The sequence below is a fragment of the Eptesicus fuscus genome, chromosome 5 (assembly GCF_027574615.1).
Source record: "Eptesicus fuscus isolate TK198812 chromosome 5, DD_ASM_mEF_20220401, whole genome shotgun sequence".
Taxonomy (NCBI): Eukaryota; Metazoa; Chordata; class Mammalia; order Chiroptera; family Vespertilionidae; genus Eptesicus; species Eptesicus fuscus.
In genome coordinates this window covers 62784207-62801328 of record NC_072477.1, presented here as the reverse complement: position 1 = coordinate 62801328, position 17122 = coordinate 62784207, and the positions used below count along the sequence as shown (strand labels likewise).

The 17122-nt window shown below is 45.5% G+C and overlaps 1 protein-coding gene and 1 pseudogene across 1 annotated transcript; both read right to left on the bottom strand.

Annotated features, from left to right (window-relative positions):
• Nucleotides 1-469: 469 nt before the first annotated feature.
• On the bottom strand, nucleotides 470-9761 carry PATL2 (PAT1 homolog 2). Its single transcript, XM_054716288.1, has 15 exons — nucleotides 9731-9761; nucleotides 8886-9100; nucleotides 7969-8049; nucleotides 7089-7231; nucleotides 6532-6609; nucleotides 6189-6330; nucleotides 4383-4503; nucleotides 4186-4283; nucleotides 3919-3972; nucleotides 3684-3817; nucleotides 3396-3555; nucleotides 2782-2922; nucleotides 1863-1960; nucleotides 1155-1304; nucleotides 470-488 (listed from the first exon to the last, which is right to left on the bottom strand). The coding sequence occupies exons 1-15, from the start codon at nucleotides 9744-9746 to the stop codon at nucleotides 470-472; spliced, it is 1650 nt and encodes a 549-aa protein (XP_054572263.1). The 5' UTR covers nucleotides 9747-9761.
• Nucleotides 9762-14203: 4442 nt separating this feature from the next.
• On the bottom strand, nucleotides 14204-14765 carry LOC103287382 (39S ribosomal protein L42, mitochondrial-like; annotated as a pseudogene).
• Nucleotides 14766-17122: the final 2357 nt, after the last annotated feature.

The following is a 17122-nucleotide window of genomic DNA, read 5'->3' as shown; positions in this document are numbered from 1 at the left end:
TTTGCTTTAGTCCATGTCCAAACAGAAGTTTCAGAAGAGCAGGGACTTTTCCTTGCTTACCACTGGTACCCTGACACCTAAAACGGTGCCTGGTTCATAAAAGCCCTTCAGTCTTTGCTGATAAATGCATAACCTTGTTTGTCAAGTTAAACCAAACATTTTAGATCCCCAAAGAGATATGTATATGTATATTCAACCATCTTAGCTCATCTAGGGCTACTTTCTCTTACAAACCAGTTTCAACACATCATTGTATTATCTCTTTAATTAGACCTTATTATGCTATGCCTTTTTAGGCACATCATTCAGGTTTTTGAAGACAGCTAAGAAAATGTTTTGGGCAGGATCCTCCAATGTATCAAGGCATAAGAAATGTCTTCAGACTCTTGGATCCCTGTAGACATAGCTCACACAGCTAGTGTCTGATGATTAAACTTTTCCCACATGCCCGTATTCCAGAACAATGAGATCAGTAGATCCAGGCAAGCCTACAAGAGAACAGATGTTAACTGCAAACAATTCCATTTTCTAAAGTATTAGTGTGATTTAATTAACATCTGACTCCAGCAGACAGTAAATTCTGAGGAAAGAGATGGCCTCCATGTTGTTCGTGTTTATGTTTTTGAATAGTTATCCCTCAAATATTTCTTGAATTAACGATGCAGTTTCTCAAATTAAGTCTTGCCCACAAATAGCTTAGCATAAGTGACCAAAGCCCCTGGGAATCAAGTCAACCGTTTATTTGAAGATACCATAGGTTCCTAACTTGAGGTAGACTCTTTACTCAGTAAATGCCAGTGTCTGGAACTACTTCTAAAAACAAGCTATTCTTGCCCAACTGGTATGGCTCAGTGGTTGAGCGTCAACCTATGAACCAGGAAGTCACGGTTCTATTTCTTATAGGGCACATGCCCTGGTTACGGGCTCGATCCCCAGTGTAGGATGTGCAGGAGGCAGCTGCTCAATGATTCTCTCATCATTGATGTTTCTATCTCCCTCTCCCTTCCTCTTTGAAATCAATAAAAATATGTTTTTAAAAAAATAAAAGCAAGCTATTCTCCATGCTCTTGGTTTAAAAGAAAGAGAGAAGTAAATGATAGAACCTAGATTGGGCTTAAACAAGGGGTAATGACCTTGTTTCTGCCATAACTTACTGCATTGTAGCCTCTAGCTGCTGTACCAATTGTTTGTCCACGTGGCGACAGAACAGGGGAAGAAGGTTGCTGGGGAAAGTTAGGGGTTCAGCCAAAGAGGCTGTAGGCATCTGAGCTATTTCCCAGGCGATCAGAACCACTATGTCTGTCCTGGAGATCAGAGAGGAGGAAATACATCAAAGTATTTATATTTATGCAGGAAACAGACTCAAAGCCAAGATCCTTATTCTCCTTTACCACCACCATCACCCTCTATGCATGTAGCAAATAAAGGAGATCATTTGCACATTTGACATATGCCAGGGTACTGCTTAATGCTTTACACATCATTTTTCTTAAGAACTCTTAAGTGGCTAGTACTGTCATCCCTAGATCCCTAGTTTGTAAATGAAGAAACAGGCTAAGAAAAGGTTAAGTAACGTTCCCAAAAGTTATAGTGCTAATAAGTGGAGGCACAATTCAAACGTAGATCTGTTTGATGCTAAAGCTTGTCCCCTTAATTACTATGTTACACTGCCTCCCATGGAAAATAAACTCTAGGGGACAATAGGGAGGGAAAAAGGCAGAGCAGCTACAACTCTGCGAATTTTCCCTTTGACCAACTTCTTCCCTGATGTTTGAATACACTGCTCAGGAAATATTTCATCTGGCGCAGCCTATACATCCCAGATGTACTGAAATAATATGTACAGGTCATTATGATCTTACCAAGCTGTATGGTCACTGCTGGGTTCCTCCAGGGATGGATCCAGGGATACCAGCTTCGCCCCATGACTCAGCAGGGCATAGAGCAAAGATATCCCAAACTGCAAGTGATAAAGTACCCAGGGGAAACGAGTGCATCCTAGGCATCTGGTGCTTACCTGGCTCTCTCTTCCCAACTAAAATAACAAGTTTACATGCACAAATGGAGTCCAACACCCGTAAAACGGTCAGATTTTACACTGGCTGGCCAAGAACTCTCAGGCCTTTCACTGCTCTGAACTATCCTACAGATTCTTCTGGGGAGCTTACCAAATGCACACTCATGAGTTCTGCCCCCCCGAGTCTGTAGATTAGGAATGGACCTAGGAATCTGATCCAGGTAGTCTGTGGACCCCACTTTAAGAAGCACTGCTTTAGGAAAGATCTTCAGAGAGAGAGGTTCATAAGACAATCCACTGGCATATTAGAAGATATCAGAACTTCATATCTAGAGGCTCATCTTTTAAACTGTTCTATTTTTGTATTTATAATGTGCCTAATATTAGTATAGTGTTACATATGAACTACTTATAAACACACACATTGGTGATATGGTTCAGGATTTATTTCTATTAAACTTGGGTGACTTCTGCTCTAGAGGTCTACAGCAGCACCATCACCAGAGAGCTTGTTAGAAAAGCAGATGTGTGGGCCCCAACCCGGGTCTACTCAATGACTCTCTGGCAGTGGGTCCAAGGTGATCCTAATGCTCACTAGAAGTTGATAAGCACTGGAAAGGATAAACTGGAGAGATGAGGTGGCTGCAGAGATGAGAACATTCCCTCATTTATTCCTTGCCAGTGATAACACCTGGAGACCATCTATGGAAAGACAAAAGCCTCCCAGAAACAAAACAAAACAAAAAGCCTCCTAGATATGTTACCTGATTCTGGAGCACCACAGTGACCGGCCGCTCTGAGGAGCCAGGTGGAAGCAGCATTAGTCCCTGAAGTCCTTGGAGGAGTTCATGGAAGGTCAAGTGACTGATATATTTGCCCAGAGGCTTGAATAACATTTGTAGGACCTACAGGAAGGTCAGTGAGTGCCTCTCTCAGACTTTACAACTTCACCTCCTCCCACCTTGCCTTCCATCCCTTTTCTTGCTGACCTGCCTTTATCACCTACCAGGTCAAGTTATTTACCAGACCTATCACCACTAAGGCCTCTCCATCACCAACACTGGTCCTTCAATACCTACTTGTTCTAGGATGCCTTCCCTAAGAAAAGTAGGTATAGGGCTCAATACTTGTCAGGGAGTCCTTATTTTCTCACCCGCCACAGCACACTCACACCTGTAAATTTTCTTTTGTTCATTACACCTAAGGATGATCAGCTGTTCCTATAGTTTATTCTGTAACTCCCTCACCTGAGGGTGGCAGGGGCGACACCCCCACTGCCCAGCCTTCTCTGGCATCTCTGGGGTGGGAACTGGAGGAGGAGAAAAGATCCCTAACTCATCCATGAAATCATCCTCTTCTGCACTTGGTGCCACCGTACCTGATCAGCTGCATCCCTCTTGACCAGGAGTGGCAGATGGTGGGTGACAGCCAGCAGAAGGCTCACAGCTAGATCCCGGGGCAGGAAGGGGAGCAGCCGGGCCACTAGGGCTTTGCCCTTCCTCACAGAGAGCACCTGCAGGAAGCCATCTGCTGCCTCCCTACGAGTGAGATAGAGCATTTTGAGGGCTGTACGTAATGGAGAGGACTACATGCCTGAAAGGAGCAGCTAAAGCAAATTTGCTGATCCTCCCCTTCCTGGGCAGAGGGATGACCCTCCCATGCTCACTCCAGATTATTCTGCTCCTGGGTCTTTAAGGCCTGGAAGAGCTTCTCAACCTGGTTTCTCTGCTGCTCAGAGTAGCAGGACTGTGGAGGCCCATTCTTCTTGCCCTCCTCTATCTCTAGTAACTGAAGAAACATCTGGGAATTTGAGGGTGGGAAAAGAGGAAGAAGAGGTCAATTTGAGCAATATCCCATTTTCAAGGATTAGTTAGGAACTCCTCTCTAGGAGCTGACCTCACCTTCTCAATCCAGGACAACACCCGAAGCCTCTGACTGCTTGCAGCTCCTATCTCCTGGAAGAAAGAGTCCCCAGCCATCAGCCACACCTCCACAGCAGCAACCCAGGCCTCAGGGGAGCTAAACGTTGAGCTGGAAAGGCTAACACAAAGTCTGACCACACTTCTCCCTCTTTTAGGTCACAATATGAACTCAAGCATGATGATGCTTAAGACCTTTCTCCAAAACAGGGAGGAGAAAAAAGGGTTCTGGGAAGATAACATTCCTACCGGTTCTGGAGTTCCATGGGGTACAGCATCAATAGCTCTGCGAGGGCTAAAACATGTTGACATGGCTACCTGGCCCAGGGAACCCTCGAATCGAACCACTGCAGGAAAGGAGTCAAGACAGGCATATTTCCCTCCCCTTTCTACCCTCTGTCCACCCAGATGGTCAGCCCCACCCAGCAGGTCAGCCCTGGGCCTACCTGACTCGTAAGCCTCTGCCTTCTGAATGTAAGGTGTTACCAGCTTGAGAGACTCAACCTTGCTCCTTTGTCCAAGCAGCTCTTGATCTGCCTCCTTCTTCTCCAGTTTCTGATAATATTTCTGAGAGCCCATGGAATGTAAAAAAGTACACTCATGTTCTGAATTTAGAATTAAGGTTCTCAAGTGCAACTTCTTAACACACCCTTTCCTATAGCATCTATTCCAGAAATGTTCATGGCACCTTAGGCCATATTTGCAGTCATTTTAAAGTACCTTAAACACCCTAGGCCTCATGCTAGCATTCATGGATCCTCATACTAAGGACTTCAAAAGCTAGGTACTGCCCAGCCAGGTGGCTCAGTGGCTGAGTGTCGACCCATGAACCAAGAGGTCACGGGTTCAATGCCAGGTCTGGGCACATGCCCAGGTTGCAGGTTCAATCCCCAGTAGGGGGCATGCCAAGAGGCAGCTAACTGATGTTTTTATCTCTTTATCTCTCTCCCTTCTCTCTCTAAAAAAAAAAAAAAAAAATCAATAAAAAAACATATTTTAAAAAAAGGAGCTAGGTACCACTTCCAGGTCTGATAGAAAGGCTGAGAGAGAAGTGTAGAGCCAGGAAGCAAACCTGTCCCAGCATCTGCAACCTTCCTGCATTCCTTGCTCCCAAGTTATACACTACACATCATATAGCCTCCATCTCCCAATTTTTAAAATATATTTTATTGTTTTTTTTTACAGAGAGGAAGGGAGAGGGATAGAGAGTTAGAAACTTTGATGAGAGAGAAACATCGATCAGCTGCCTCCTGCACGCCCTCTACTGGGGATGTGCCTGCAACCAAGGTACGTGCCCTTGACCGGAATTGAATCTGGGACCCTTGAGTCCGCAGGCCCACGCTCTATCCACTGAGCCAAACCGGTTAGGGCCACCTCCCCATTTTGATGTGATTCTGCCTGTGCTTTCCAAAGTCAGCTTTATCTGGTGGCATTAAGACCATCAGTAGCTTGAAGTACAGAGATAGCACTATTGTCAATTGGCCAGTTTTATACTCCTGAGGATTTTCTCAGCAGCTCTAATATTTTCTTAAAGAAATATGTAAAATCCCAAGCTGAAATAAAGCCACTGACTGCGAGCCAAATAAGGATTTGAATAAAGCTCCTATATTAGGAGCAGTACCAAAAAGGCCAGAGTATAAAACGATTTCACTTTCAATGATCTTGACAGAAAGAGGGGATTTTTGAAGCAGAGTGAAAAGAAAAAAAGAAACTAAATAGGAAGGAGATAAAAGTGGGAACCTCGGTAGAGGGCTCATGGAGGTTGAGGAGAAAAGTGAAACAAAGCTTTGACAACCCCCAAATCCATAAACAAAGATGTGTCCCATAAATAAAGGGTAGATAGGAAGCAGGAAAAGGTGAGTAAAAGTGTCTGCCATCATTTGTTTAATTCAACAAATTGAATCCTTCTATTTCTAAGATCCTTGTGTTTTTTATCTAAAAAAAATAAAGGTAAGTAGATAATGTTTATAACGACATTTCTAAAGACTCACACAAGGTGGAAAAGTCTATATTCTCAGGCTGAATAGGAGAAATTATTGGCAAAAGATAGAGACAAAATCTCAGTGTATTTGGGAAATTGTAAACAACCTCATTTGGCTGAAGTGTAGGAGAACAGAGGGGTGAATGGGGTTGGAATGTCAACTTTAGAAATATGGCCCCTAGGAGCTGAAGAGAGAACCTGAGGGGGCCTGTGGAGTCCAGGACCTTTTGACCCCAAGGTTAAAAACAGGGGAAGAGCACAAGGGGCTCACCTGGTAGTAATAGTCATCCAGGCAGGGCTTCTCACTCTGCAGCTGAACCATCTGCACTTTTATCACCCAGTCCTTCTCTTTCCGGGTCATGAGGTTAGCATAGGCATCCGACTGCCGAGACCAGGGCTTCTTGGCTGGGGGCCTTTAAGCCAGGAGGAGCATCCCTTTAGACCCACCCACGCTGCCACAGTGAACTTCCCAAGGGAGTGGAGCTGTCTGGTAAGGATGGGAGAGAGTGCAGAGGTGGGCAGCACTATAGGAGTCCTAATTGTGCAGGGACTTGGGGGGAAAACCCAGCACGAAGATGAGCCACCCTCAACCCCGCTCCTGGTCTAGGTTTTACCTTGGTGTTCGACTGTGCTGCTGCAGCTGCAAGATCCGTTGGTGTTGAGGGTGGAGCTGGGTCAGATGACTGGGAAGGCTTAGAGAGAAACTTGGGCTGGCTGAAAGCAGGGTCTCAGCTCCCTGCCCCCTCCACTCATTTAGCCTCTGGTAACCTCAGCTGGACATCTAAGGGAACTCTTCCTGGGCCTCCCCAAGGTCAGCCACATGAAACATCACAATCCTAGCTCACATTCTCCTCCAAGATACACTTTCCTGCAATTTGGCTGCAGGAAATCTCAACACCGTAGAAAACCATTTAGCCTGGTTGTCTAAAGTTCCAGTCCTAATCTCAGTTCTGCCATGTCCGTTAACCCTGAAGCTATTTTAGTCTCCCTGAGCCTCCATTTCCTCATCTGTGAGGGACTCTACCTCAGACTTTCCTTATTAAGTTTCTATAAGCATATTTCTGTGGTAGCTGGTAGTGTCTCCCACCCCTCCTCAGCCACTACCTCCTGGGACCTCTGGAGAACTCAGACTGTTGTGGGTGCTGGGGCGTCTGGCACCCAGGACCAGTACCTGAACCTAGGAGACCATGAGGTCGGTGGGCTGCAGAAGACATATGGGTCTGGTGGGAGCAGTCGAGGTCCAAAGTGCCGCACTGGAGAGCTGGTACCGGGACGTGTAGGCCGGAAAGGAACTGGTGACAAGTAGTCCAGGGTCTAAGAGGAATTAAAGAGACATCTCCACCAACAGAATGCTGCTCTTGCTGCTAAGTGCCTTTCCAGCCTCTACATTCTCACCTGCCTTTTCCCTCAAGACCCTCCCCGGACATTTTGCCGTCTTGGGGGAACTTCAAGCCAGCTTTAAGGCCACCGGACTGCGGATCCTGTCTTTGTTTCCAACAGGGTTTGTCACCTCCTAGGGAGCTGCTCTCCAGCCCCTGACAATGTGGGGGCATGTGCTTTTCCTACTGTCTGGTCGGCCAACACCTCTGCCTCTCCTCTCTGTGATAGTCTTATCCCTTCAGCCACTGGGGCAATGCTTAGCTGTCTCTTTCCTGACTCACCTCAGGACTACAGTTTCCTTCCTTCTCCCTGCAGTATTTCCTGCATTTCTTCCATCCCAGACCACGTTCTCATTATGTAGTTAATTAAGGGCAAGAGCTCTTTCTGGTCCTAAGCTCAGTGCTGCTTATGTGCTGAAATGCAGGGAAGTGGAAGTAGGGATCTAGTTTGTCCTTTTTCTTATAAATGGCCAGTTGTCCCAGTTCCATCTGTCACTAACCAAGCTTCCCTGCAGGATGTGTCTCCCACCTCCCATACCTACATCTCACTTGGGGTGCTTCATCTCCAATTAAGGTCAAGAGCAGACTAAACAATGGAAATAAAGGACACTCTGCATGCTCCTTCTCAGCACCCAGTCACTTTCTCACGCTATGAAGACTGGAGCGACTCACCTGCCATAGAAAGTGCAAGGAGGCAGGTGACATCCCCAGCACACCAGAGGCCTTGATTCCAGGAGAGCTTGGAAGACCTCTCTGGAATGGGAGGGAAGAAAAGCCAGGCTCAAATGAGCCTCTGTGGTGTCTTCTAAGTTTATCTGTGTCCATAGAGGGCGGCCACCTTTTCCAATACCCAGGACAAAGGCAGCCTGGCCCTCCCTCATAATCAAAGTCAACTGGGCCAGGGCCCCTGTCCTTTCCTACGGGGAAGCAAGACTGGTATCTCAGGAGTAGGTTGAAGGAGGATCTGAGTCACTTCATTCTATATAGGAATCCTTGTCTCTCTCCACTGGTTGTGAGAATCCAAGGGAGTCAATATCAGGAATGGACTGCTGAGACACAGGAGCCCAGGGTCAAAGATGACCCGTCTTCAGCACAGGAGCAGGGCCAGCACCTATGAATGGTGCCTAGCCCTGAAAGGATTCCCTCCCCTCGCCCCCCTCCATTATTAATTTTTAGAGAGAGAGGGAGAGAGAGGGAGGAAGGGAATGAGGGAGGGAGAGAAACAAAAACATCAATGTGAAGTGAAGCATCGATCAGCTGCCTCCTACACTCCCCTTACAAGGGATCCAGCCCAAAACCCGGGCATGTACCCTGACCTTTCGTGCACAGTACGATGCCCTACCAACTGATCCACACGGGCCAGGGTTAGGATCTGGATTCTAAGATGAAGATAGCATCAGAAACTAAGTGGGTAACAGGAGGAAAGAGAAGGAAGAAGGGAGTCCCTATTCAGGTTCAAGCCTGAAATAGAAAGTATTAACCCAGGACCTATCTTAGAAAGGGGAAAAGAGGAGAGGGATGTTTAGCCACAGTCTGTGAGCCACAAACACTTCAGGCTACCGTCCCTCCAGCCTCTCCTGCCGTGGTACCTGGGTGTTAGTGACAGCACTGAGGATAGCTGGATCCCCAAGGTCTTCCTCCTCTTCATCTACTCCCTCCTCCAGGTCTGGGGCTAGATCTGGATCCAGATCCTCCTCTTCCTCCTCATTTTCTTCCTCCTCCTCCAATTGGGAGGCAGACACCAGCTCCTCCTCAGGAGCCACGAGGCCACAGGACTTGTCTGGGCCTTGGTTTGAGTGGGGGCCTGAAGAAGTAAGCGAGTGGGGAGGGGGCGGGGGGCAGGTGTGAGGAGTCTCGTCTAGAGAGTGCTTCTCTGTAGCACTTCTGTCCCTGAGCCCTCTTCAGCACTACTTTCAAACAACAGCCTCCTGTTCTAAGGTTCAACTCAGCCGCCATACCCCAGAGGGCCGCTACCTGTCCCCGACTAGAGCAAACGGAGCCTGGCAGGTGCCAGACACCTTACTTTTTACATCCCCTCTTTAATTGCCTCATTAGGCACCACCACAGGCTTCTCCACCTGCTCTCCTCCACCTAACAGCCCTTTCTGTGCCTCTTTAATCAACCAATTTCCAGCTGTCCTGACTCACTGCAATTTAACCCTACTGTGTGCCAGATACTTTACATGTATAGGTCCATTCATCTCTCACAACCATCATACAAGCCTGTGGTTGATCATTTCACTATGAAGGTGAGAAAGGGGGGCCCGGAAAAGTGATTTCAGTCACCCAGCATGATACAGCTAACATGTAGACGAGTTTGGAGTCATTCCCAATGATTCCGGACATGCAAGCCCATGTCCATCCACTGAACCAGAACAGTAAGTCTCCGCACCCCCAGGCTTTCTATCCACGTACTACGGCTCACTTAGTGATACCTTCAAGACATGTCATCTTTGCAGGCTGGCGGACTTCCTCCACGGCTGCTTCCTCTGGTGAGAGAGCACTGTCAGCCTCTGGAAGGCAAACCTGGGACAGGGAAGAGACCCAGAGGCACCCTCCTCCTCAGTAAAAATGAGGTGGCACCCTAAAGCAAGGTTGTCCCCCAGCAAGGTTGTCGGGGGGAGTACTGGCCCGGGATCTCGAGGAGCGAGGAGCGGGGCTGCCTGAAACCCCCAACCTCTGACCTCATCAACCCAGCTCTAGGCAGCTGTGCTGCAAAGGCACAGACGGGAGGGAGGGACGGGGCTGGGAGTTGGAGGAGCGCTCCCACAGACACCACCAGCCATCGGTGCAGGGAGGGGGCCCCACAGCTGCCTTGTTGCTGACACCCACCACCTGACTGTTGCTGTCCTTTCTGCTCACTTTAGCCATGGCAGCCTGGGCCAATGCTGGCTTGCTGTCCTGGCTTTAAGCGTCCCAGACCCTCCCCTACTCTCCTGTTAAAGGGCCAGCATCCCCCAAACACAGCATCTTGATGGATATAATGAGAACATAATCTTATGGTAACGAAAACTCTTGAAAGGGCAAGAGAAATAAACTGCAGTTTTAACCATTCAATGTTTGAGTTCAGTTTATTGGGGTTTATATTTGGGAGCAGATATTTAAAAGAATCCCTGTTTTCCACACCCTTCATAGGAACTTTGTGAGGTTTTGTTTCCTTTAATCCGTAGTTTTGCTCCATCAAAACTGGTTAGGAAAATTGGTGGATCCTGGGGAGATGACCTAACAACCAAGTTCTCAGCGCTTCAGGCGTTTGTGGATCCCTGTGGCCCACCTGGTGATGCTTGCCCTTCACCTCGTCCCGTGAACTGCTACCCAGCTCTGACTGATGAGGGACCCCTGTGAATTTAGAAGCCAGATCTTCAAAATAAAAACATTTTTGCATGAATTACACAGACAATCTTGCATCTTCTTGGCTGCTCTAATGGAAAACTGGTTCAGAAGCTGAGGAGTAAAAAGAAAACAGTAACAACAAAAACAAACATATTAGTACTACCCGTAGACAAAACCCAAGACCCACCTGAACATCATCTAACTCCTAAGTGATGCGGGTTCTGTGCCCACATCCTGTATTCGGCTAAAACCCCACATGACTTTGTAGAACTTCTGAATAAAAGTAAAAAGAAACTAATTTCTCTATATCAAAAGGCAAGTTAGGGCCCTATTGTGCTGGTTATAGGACTATGATTCTTTTTTTTTTCTCTTTTTAAAATATGTTTTTATTGATTTTAGAGAGAAAGGAAAGAAGAGGGAGAGAGAGAGAGAAACATCGATTGGTTGCCTCCCCCATGCGCCCCAACCAGGGGTTGAACCCACAACCTGTGTATGCACCCTGACTGGGAATCAAACCCAGGACCCTTCAGTGCATGGGATGATGCTCCAACCAAGTGAGCCATACTGGCCAGGGCAGGACTATGATTCTTGATGCCCCTAAATAAAAAATTTGTTTCAAAAGATTTGCTGTAGGTCAGAACTATGTGGACAGGAAGAAATTTTAAGGAGCTTGAAAGTTACTGAAAAACTTTTCAAATACTGGAATTGGGTTCAGGCCTTTTTGGTAAAGTTATCCAGCTCTCATGAGCTTCCTAATAGTTCACTTTGGTATTATTAACAAAGGGGCCAAATGGAGAAGTTCAGTGTTCCAGAAGTGAGTTATTGTTCCAGAGACCACGTCTGAGAGAGAGCCACTTGCTGCATGCTGATTTTTATTGTGAAGGGACTTTTGGTACCAACTGGTACCAAGCAGGTGAAATAGGGTTAGCCTTCAAGATAACAGCTCTGCCTTGGCTGTTTGAAATTTCACTTGGGGCCTAGTGGCTTTTGTGAAAGTCCCCTACCTTTGCCTGAAGTCATATGTGTCTACTGGTCCCTTGCATTTCCTAATCTCCTGCCATAGATTAACTGTGCTACTTAATCTGTGCTACACTTGGGGTACAGCAATGAATAGGCAGATGCCACCCAGGGCCTCTTAGAGCTTCCAGAAGAATAAGAAGTACAGACAGGTAAACAGGATTTTTGGATCAAAAATACATTAGAGCCCTAGCCAGTTTGGCTCAGTGGATCGAGCATCAGCCTGCGGACTGACTGGTCCCAGGTTCGATTCTGGTCAAGGGCACATGCCAAGGTTACAGGCTCAATCCCCAGTGTGGGGCATGCAGGAAGTAGCCGATCAATGATTCTCTCATCATTGATGTTTCTATCTTTCTTTCCCTTCCTCTCTGAAATCAATAAAAAAAATTTTTAAAAATATGTTAGAAATGTTTATGTTTGCTGAATAAAACACTTAAGGCCTGTCCTACTTGTATGGGGACATTTTTATTTCTTTTTCATTTCTTATGGGAACATTTTTAATCCATAGTTTCAGTTTCTTTAATGGCAGTAGATCTATTCCAATTTCCAGTTTCTTCTTGGAGTTGTGTTATTAAATTACATAATTTCTAGGAATGTGTTCATTTCTTATAAGTTCAAATTTATTGGCATAAAGTTGTTCATAGTATAAGAGTATTTTTTAAATCCATGCTTAAATCTGTACTTTGTCCCCCTTTTCATTCCTAACAATATTTATTATGCCCTCTTTTTTCTTCTTTCCAGTTTGTCTATTTTATTAGTCTCTAAAAACACACACACGTAAGTCAGGGATTTTGCAGGAAGTAGATAGTTCACTCAAATTGGGTAATTTGAGTAGAATTTAATAAAGGGGTATTTATAAAGTTGTAGAAAGAATATAGCACCATTATAAGGAATAGTACAGTACCCTGGGACTCCTAATAGTTGGCTGTTACCACTTTAGGGCAAAGGCCAGAGGATGGAGCCATTACCAAAGCCTGGTAGGCAGATAATTTCAACATCTATTTCACATGGGCTCCAGTGTGGCAGCCCTCTCCTGAATCATGTCCATTCTCTCTGAGCTCTGTATCTGCTTTCTTCTTGCCTCTTGAGGCCGAGTCGTGGCAAAGGCTCCCCACTCTTGCTAGCCCCAGGGGTGCTTCACTTTCCTTTGTGAAGTCCCCTGAACCCTGCTCACACTTTGGTAAATATGCCTGTCACAGAATTCTCCTCAGTTACCCCACTCAGATGTGCTATTTGTTTCCTATCAGGCCCCTGACTGACACCATCTCCATCACTGTTCTTTTCTTTGTCCTTGTTCAGCTTCCTCTCCCTCCCTCAAACATCAGCGCTCTAAAACATAATCGTTGTCCTCAAGTCCCCTTCGTAACTCCCACCTCTTTATTTTCAGCCGTCACCTCAGCTCTTACGTTATGGAGAAAATAGAGGCCATGTGGGCTGATCTACTTCAATTTATAGTGGGAGGAAATTTATATGCGTGCAGGCCCAGGCCTCCTCACCTCATTCTTCTAGGTCTACCTCTTCTAGTCCAGCCTCTTTTTCTGGATCCTATGCCCTCTGGCCACTTCAGTCATGTTTCTCTACTCTGTGTCTTCAGTCTCTCTATTTTTCCTTCTTTCTTCGTCTTATAGCATAGCATAGAAATGCCAGGATGTGTTCATTTTTTATGAACAAAATCCCTTTCTTGTTCCTGTTTCTTATTTTAACTACCCCTTATCTTTCTCCTACACAACAAGCCAGGCTTCTCCATTTCCTCAACTCACATAATTTCTTCAGCTACTGCTCTCTGGCTTTTGAATAAATAAGATTACATAAACAGATAAAAGTAAAGACTTTACTTTCACATTTACACTTGATCTTAGCCAAAAGGCCGAAAAGCAATTTTACTTTCACATTTGAATTACATTTGTTTCACATGTAAGACTGCCTGAAAACAAGTTGGAAGAAACTATTAATGATCTTGACTATAACTGTTTATTTCATTTTCAGCCTATTTAAAAAATATATTTTTATTTATTTCAGAGAGTAAGGGAGAGGGAGAGAGAGATATAAATATCAATGATGAGAGAGAATCATTGATTGGCTGCCTCCTACAAGCCCCACACTGGGGATCTAACCCACAACCTGGGTATGTGCCCTGATCGGGAATCGAACTGTGACCTCCTGGTTCATAGATTGATGCTCAACCACTGAGCTACACCAGCTAGGCCAGCCTTTTTTTTTCTTTTTTTTTTTTTTTCTTTAACATTAAATAGTTTGGAGTTTTAAGTTCTATTCTACTTATCCTATATAAATAAAAGGCTAATATGCAAATTGTCCCCTTGACTGGGAGTTTGACTGGGAGTTCAACCGGGAGTTTGACCAGTGGGTGGGGTCGGCCCACCAACTGCCCGAGGCCCCTCCCCACCTAGTCAGACCCCTCCCCGGCTGGCCAGACTCCACCCGTGCATGAATTTGTGCACCGGGCCTCTAGTCTTTAAATAGATGATTTTTTTTTCAGATGAAAAGACATTTTATTATTATTTTAGTATAACATAGTAGTGAATATACCTGATTGCATTTTCTCAAATGGCAAACGAGAACAGGACAGCATTTTACTGAAAACCTCAATATCATCTGTCTTTTGGAGGATTCAGTTTCCTACGACGTGTATGATACTGTCCATGAGGATACCAACGGTGCTTAGTAGTAAAGAACATTTTGCTAAGTTGTTCTATCATGGATCCTTGCTCAAAGTGTTCATCTTTTTCTTCTAATCTGGTTTTCAGTATTTGATCCTGTGTTTCTTCATAGATATATGCACAGGATCTGGCTGAGGGATAGGCTTGGTGTGTTCATATGGAATATCCACAGAAGGATGGTAGCAAACTATCGTCCTGCCATCAGATGTCAAAGCAAGTTCTACTTTGCAATTATAGTCATCTGGAAGAGAAGAGTATGTGGATTCATGACAAACACAGTATAAAGCTCCATTTTGGATTGGAAATAAATGTTTCAAAATAGTTTTGTTTAATATCGCCCATTTCACTGCTGATATGGCCATAGTGAATCAAGATGCTTATCAGGTGGTATGGAAAAAGATTTGAAGAGAAAATGCTTTTAAAATTTGCTTCTAGGCATACCTATTTTTGTCCCTTAACATTTGCTCACCGTGAGCCCATCTTGCCTCCACTAAATAGATGATTTAGCATAAAACTTAAATGGCTGACATCACCACTAAATTGTTTGTGGACCAGAAATATATTAAAAAGTAGCTTCATTGTATATTTCCATCATGACCTTCAAATATTCTAAGCGGAATTTGGATATGACTACATTTGTTTAACCCTGACTTGATGCTGATGATGGTTGCAGGATATATCTGGTTTCATATCCAACACATCTGTACCTATAATATATTCCCTCCTATTCTTGCTCCTGTTTCTCCATGTTACCCAGGATTAATGAAAAGAAAGTCGCCTTTTAGAAATGGCAATAAATAAATATACAGTCATCAACTTCAGTTTCTACCATGTGTACTCCTGATTTACTCTGTTCAAAAGCTGAGGGCTTACTTCCTGGAGAGGCAAGACAAAAATCAACATCCTATCCTGCTCTATCTACACCCTGGTAGTTGATCTGCAGCGAGGCCATCGGGGATACGGCCTGGTGGAAGCTGCTGTCCAGGAGGGCAGAGGCTGGACCAGGAGCCAGCTGGCTCTTGTCACTCATTGTGTGCACTCCTTCGAGCTGGCTGAGACTCTCCAGGTGGCAGCAGGACGGTCGCCTTCTGTACTACACCGCCTCGGCCTCTGTCCCTTCAGGACTCTCTTCCTCCTAACACTTTATTTTGAAAAATTTCAATCCTACAAAAAATTTTGAGAGAACGATAAAAGTAACCTCTGTTCAGCCTTCACCTGGCAGTTGATTAACATTTTGCTTAACAAATATTCTTCGGTAAGCTCCTTCCCTGTTACATCAGGCAGTGTCTGTTTCTAGTGACTAGGGACTTTGGCCGCCAGAACCACGAACAGGAAATTCAGAGAAACACGTGAAAAACTGTTCAACCTAACAGCCTTTTTAAAAAATTACCTAGTAAGACAAGGAGATACAATTTTTCAATGATAATAACCCTCTTGGGGCAGGGTGTTGGGAGATAAGTTCCCTCTGTTATTCTAGGATGGACTGTAACCTGGCACTAAGTCTCTGGAGGGCAGTTTCACTGTGTGCGGGACGCTATAATAGGGAAAACCCGGAACTGTCCCCAATTCAGATTTCAGTTAAAAAAAAAAAAAAGAAGTATGGTATATTCATGTAATGAATACTACGAAAGCATGAAAAAAAAACCAACTATATAATTCTATAGAAATAGATAAATTGCCCAAGATATATAGGTAAATAAAAATGCTGTTTGCCAAAAAATATGTGCGGCAGGAGGGGGCGCCCCACCCTCTCGGCGGAGGGCTTCCATCCCAGGCCCTGCACCCCACACTCGCAGCCACCCCGGCTGTCCCTCGCGGGGCAAGGGCGTCTCCTGCTCGGTCAGCACCGCCAGCGGCGGCCAGATGCGGGCGGACCGAGGAGTTCCCGGGCGCCGCGGGGGGCCAGGAGCCCGGCCTGGGAGCCCAGCGGCCCGGGCCGGAGGGCCGGTTGAAGATGACAGTCATGCGGAGACCTACGGAGCAGAGAATGACGAACAGGGACATGTTTCTAAAAGAAAGATAGTCTCTCACTGGGGTCCCTATCAAGACACTGAAAAAGGGGTCGATAATGAAAGTGGAGGATCACGGAGGGAGACAGATTTCCGTGTTCTCGGCTCCGCAGGAGTCTCCCCACAGTTCCTGTTTGCTGAGGTCCAGGAAGAGCGGGGTGGGGAATCTTCCTGTCCAAAGCAGAATTCAGCATTTTACGGGGACTCTGAGTCGCTGGTTCAAGACCTTCAAGAACTGCCTCTCTCACTCCGACTCAGTGTTGCCGCTGAATTGGTCCAGACTGCCTTCCTTCGGTAAAACCAAAGAAAAACTATGAAGGCAAGGGATTAGGCATGCAGTTAAAAGGGCCATTTGGGCCTGGAGGAAAGGAGTCTGCGTTTGAGCTGAAATCTGTGGCTGCTGGTTTACAAGCATGCCCCAAGCCAGTGTGTTCCTTCAGGCTTACTACCTTCAAAACACCTACCTCTATGTTTGACAACATCCAAAATAATACACTTAAGAGGCTCGTTGCATTTTTCTCTGGCTTGGTAATCTAAGTAAGGGCGCTCGTTTCCAGCCTCCTTCCTCTCAACGTTTACAGCACAGCAAGTGCTGCTGCTGAAGAGAATAGAGCAAGCAACAAGCTACGAATTTGGCCAAAATAAACAAAGGCTGGTAAAAAACAATTATATATATATATGATTACATATTTGTAAACACACACACACATATATATATATACATATATATATATTGCAAAAATGTATACATACTTTAAAAGCTGATAGCTCAATTTTGAAAATGAAATGT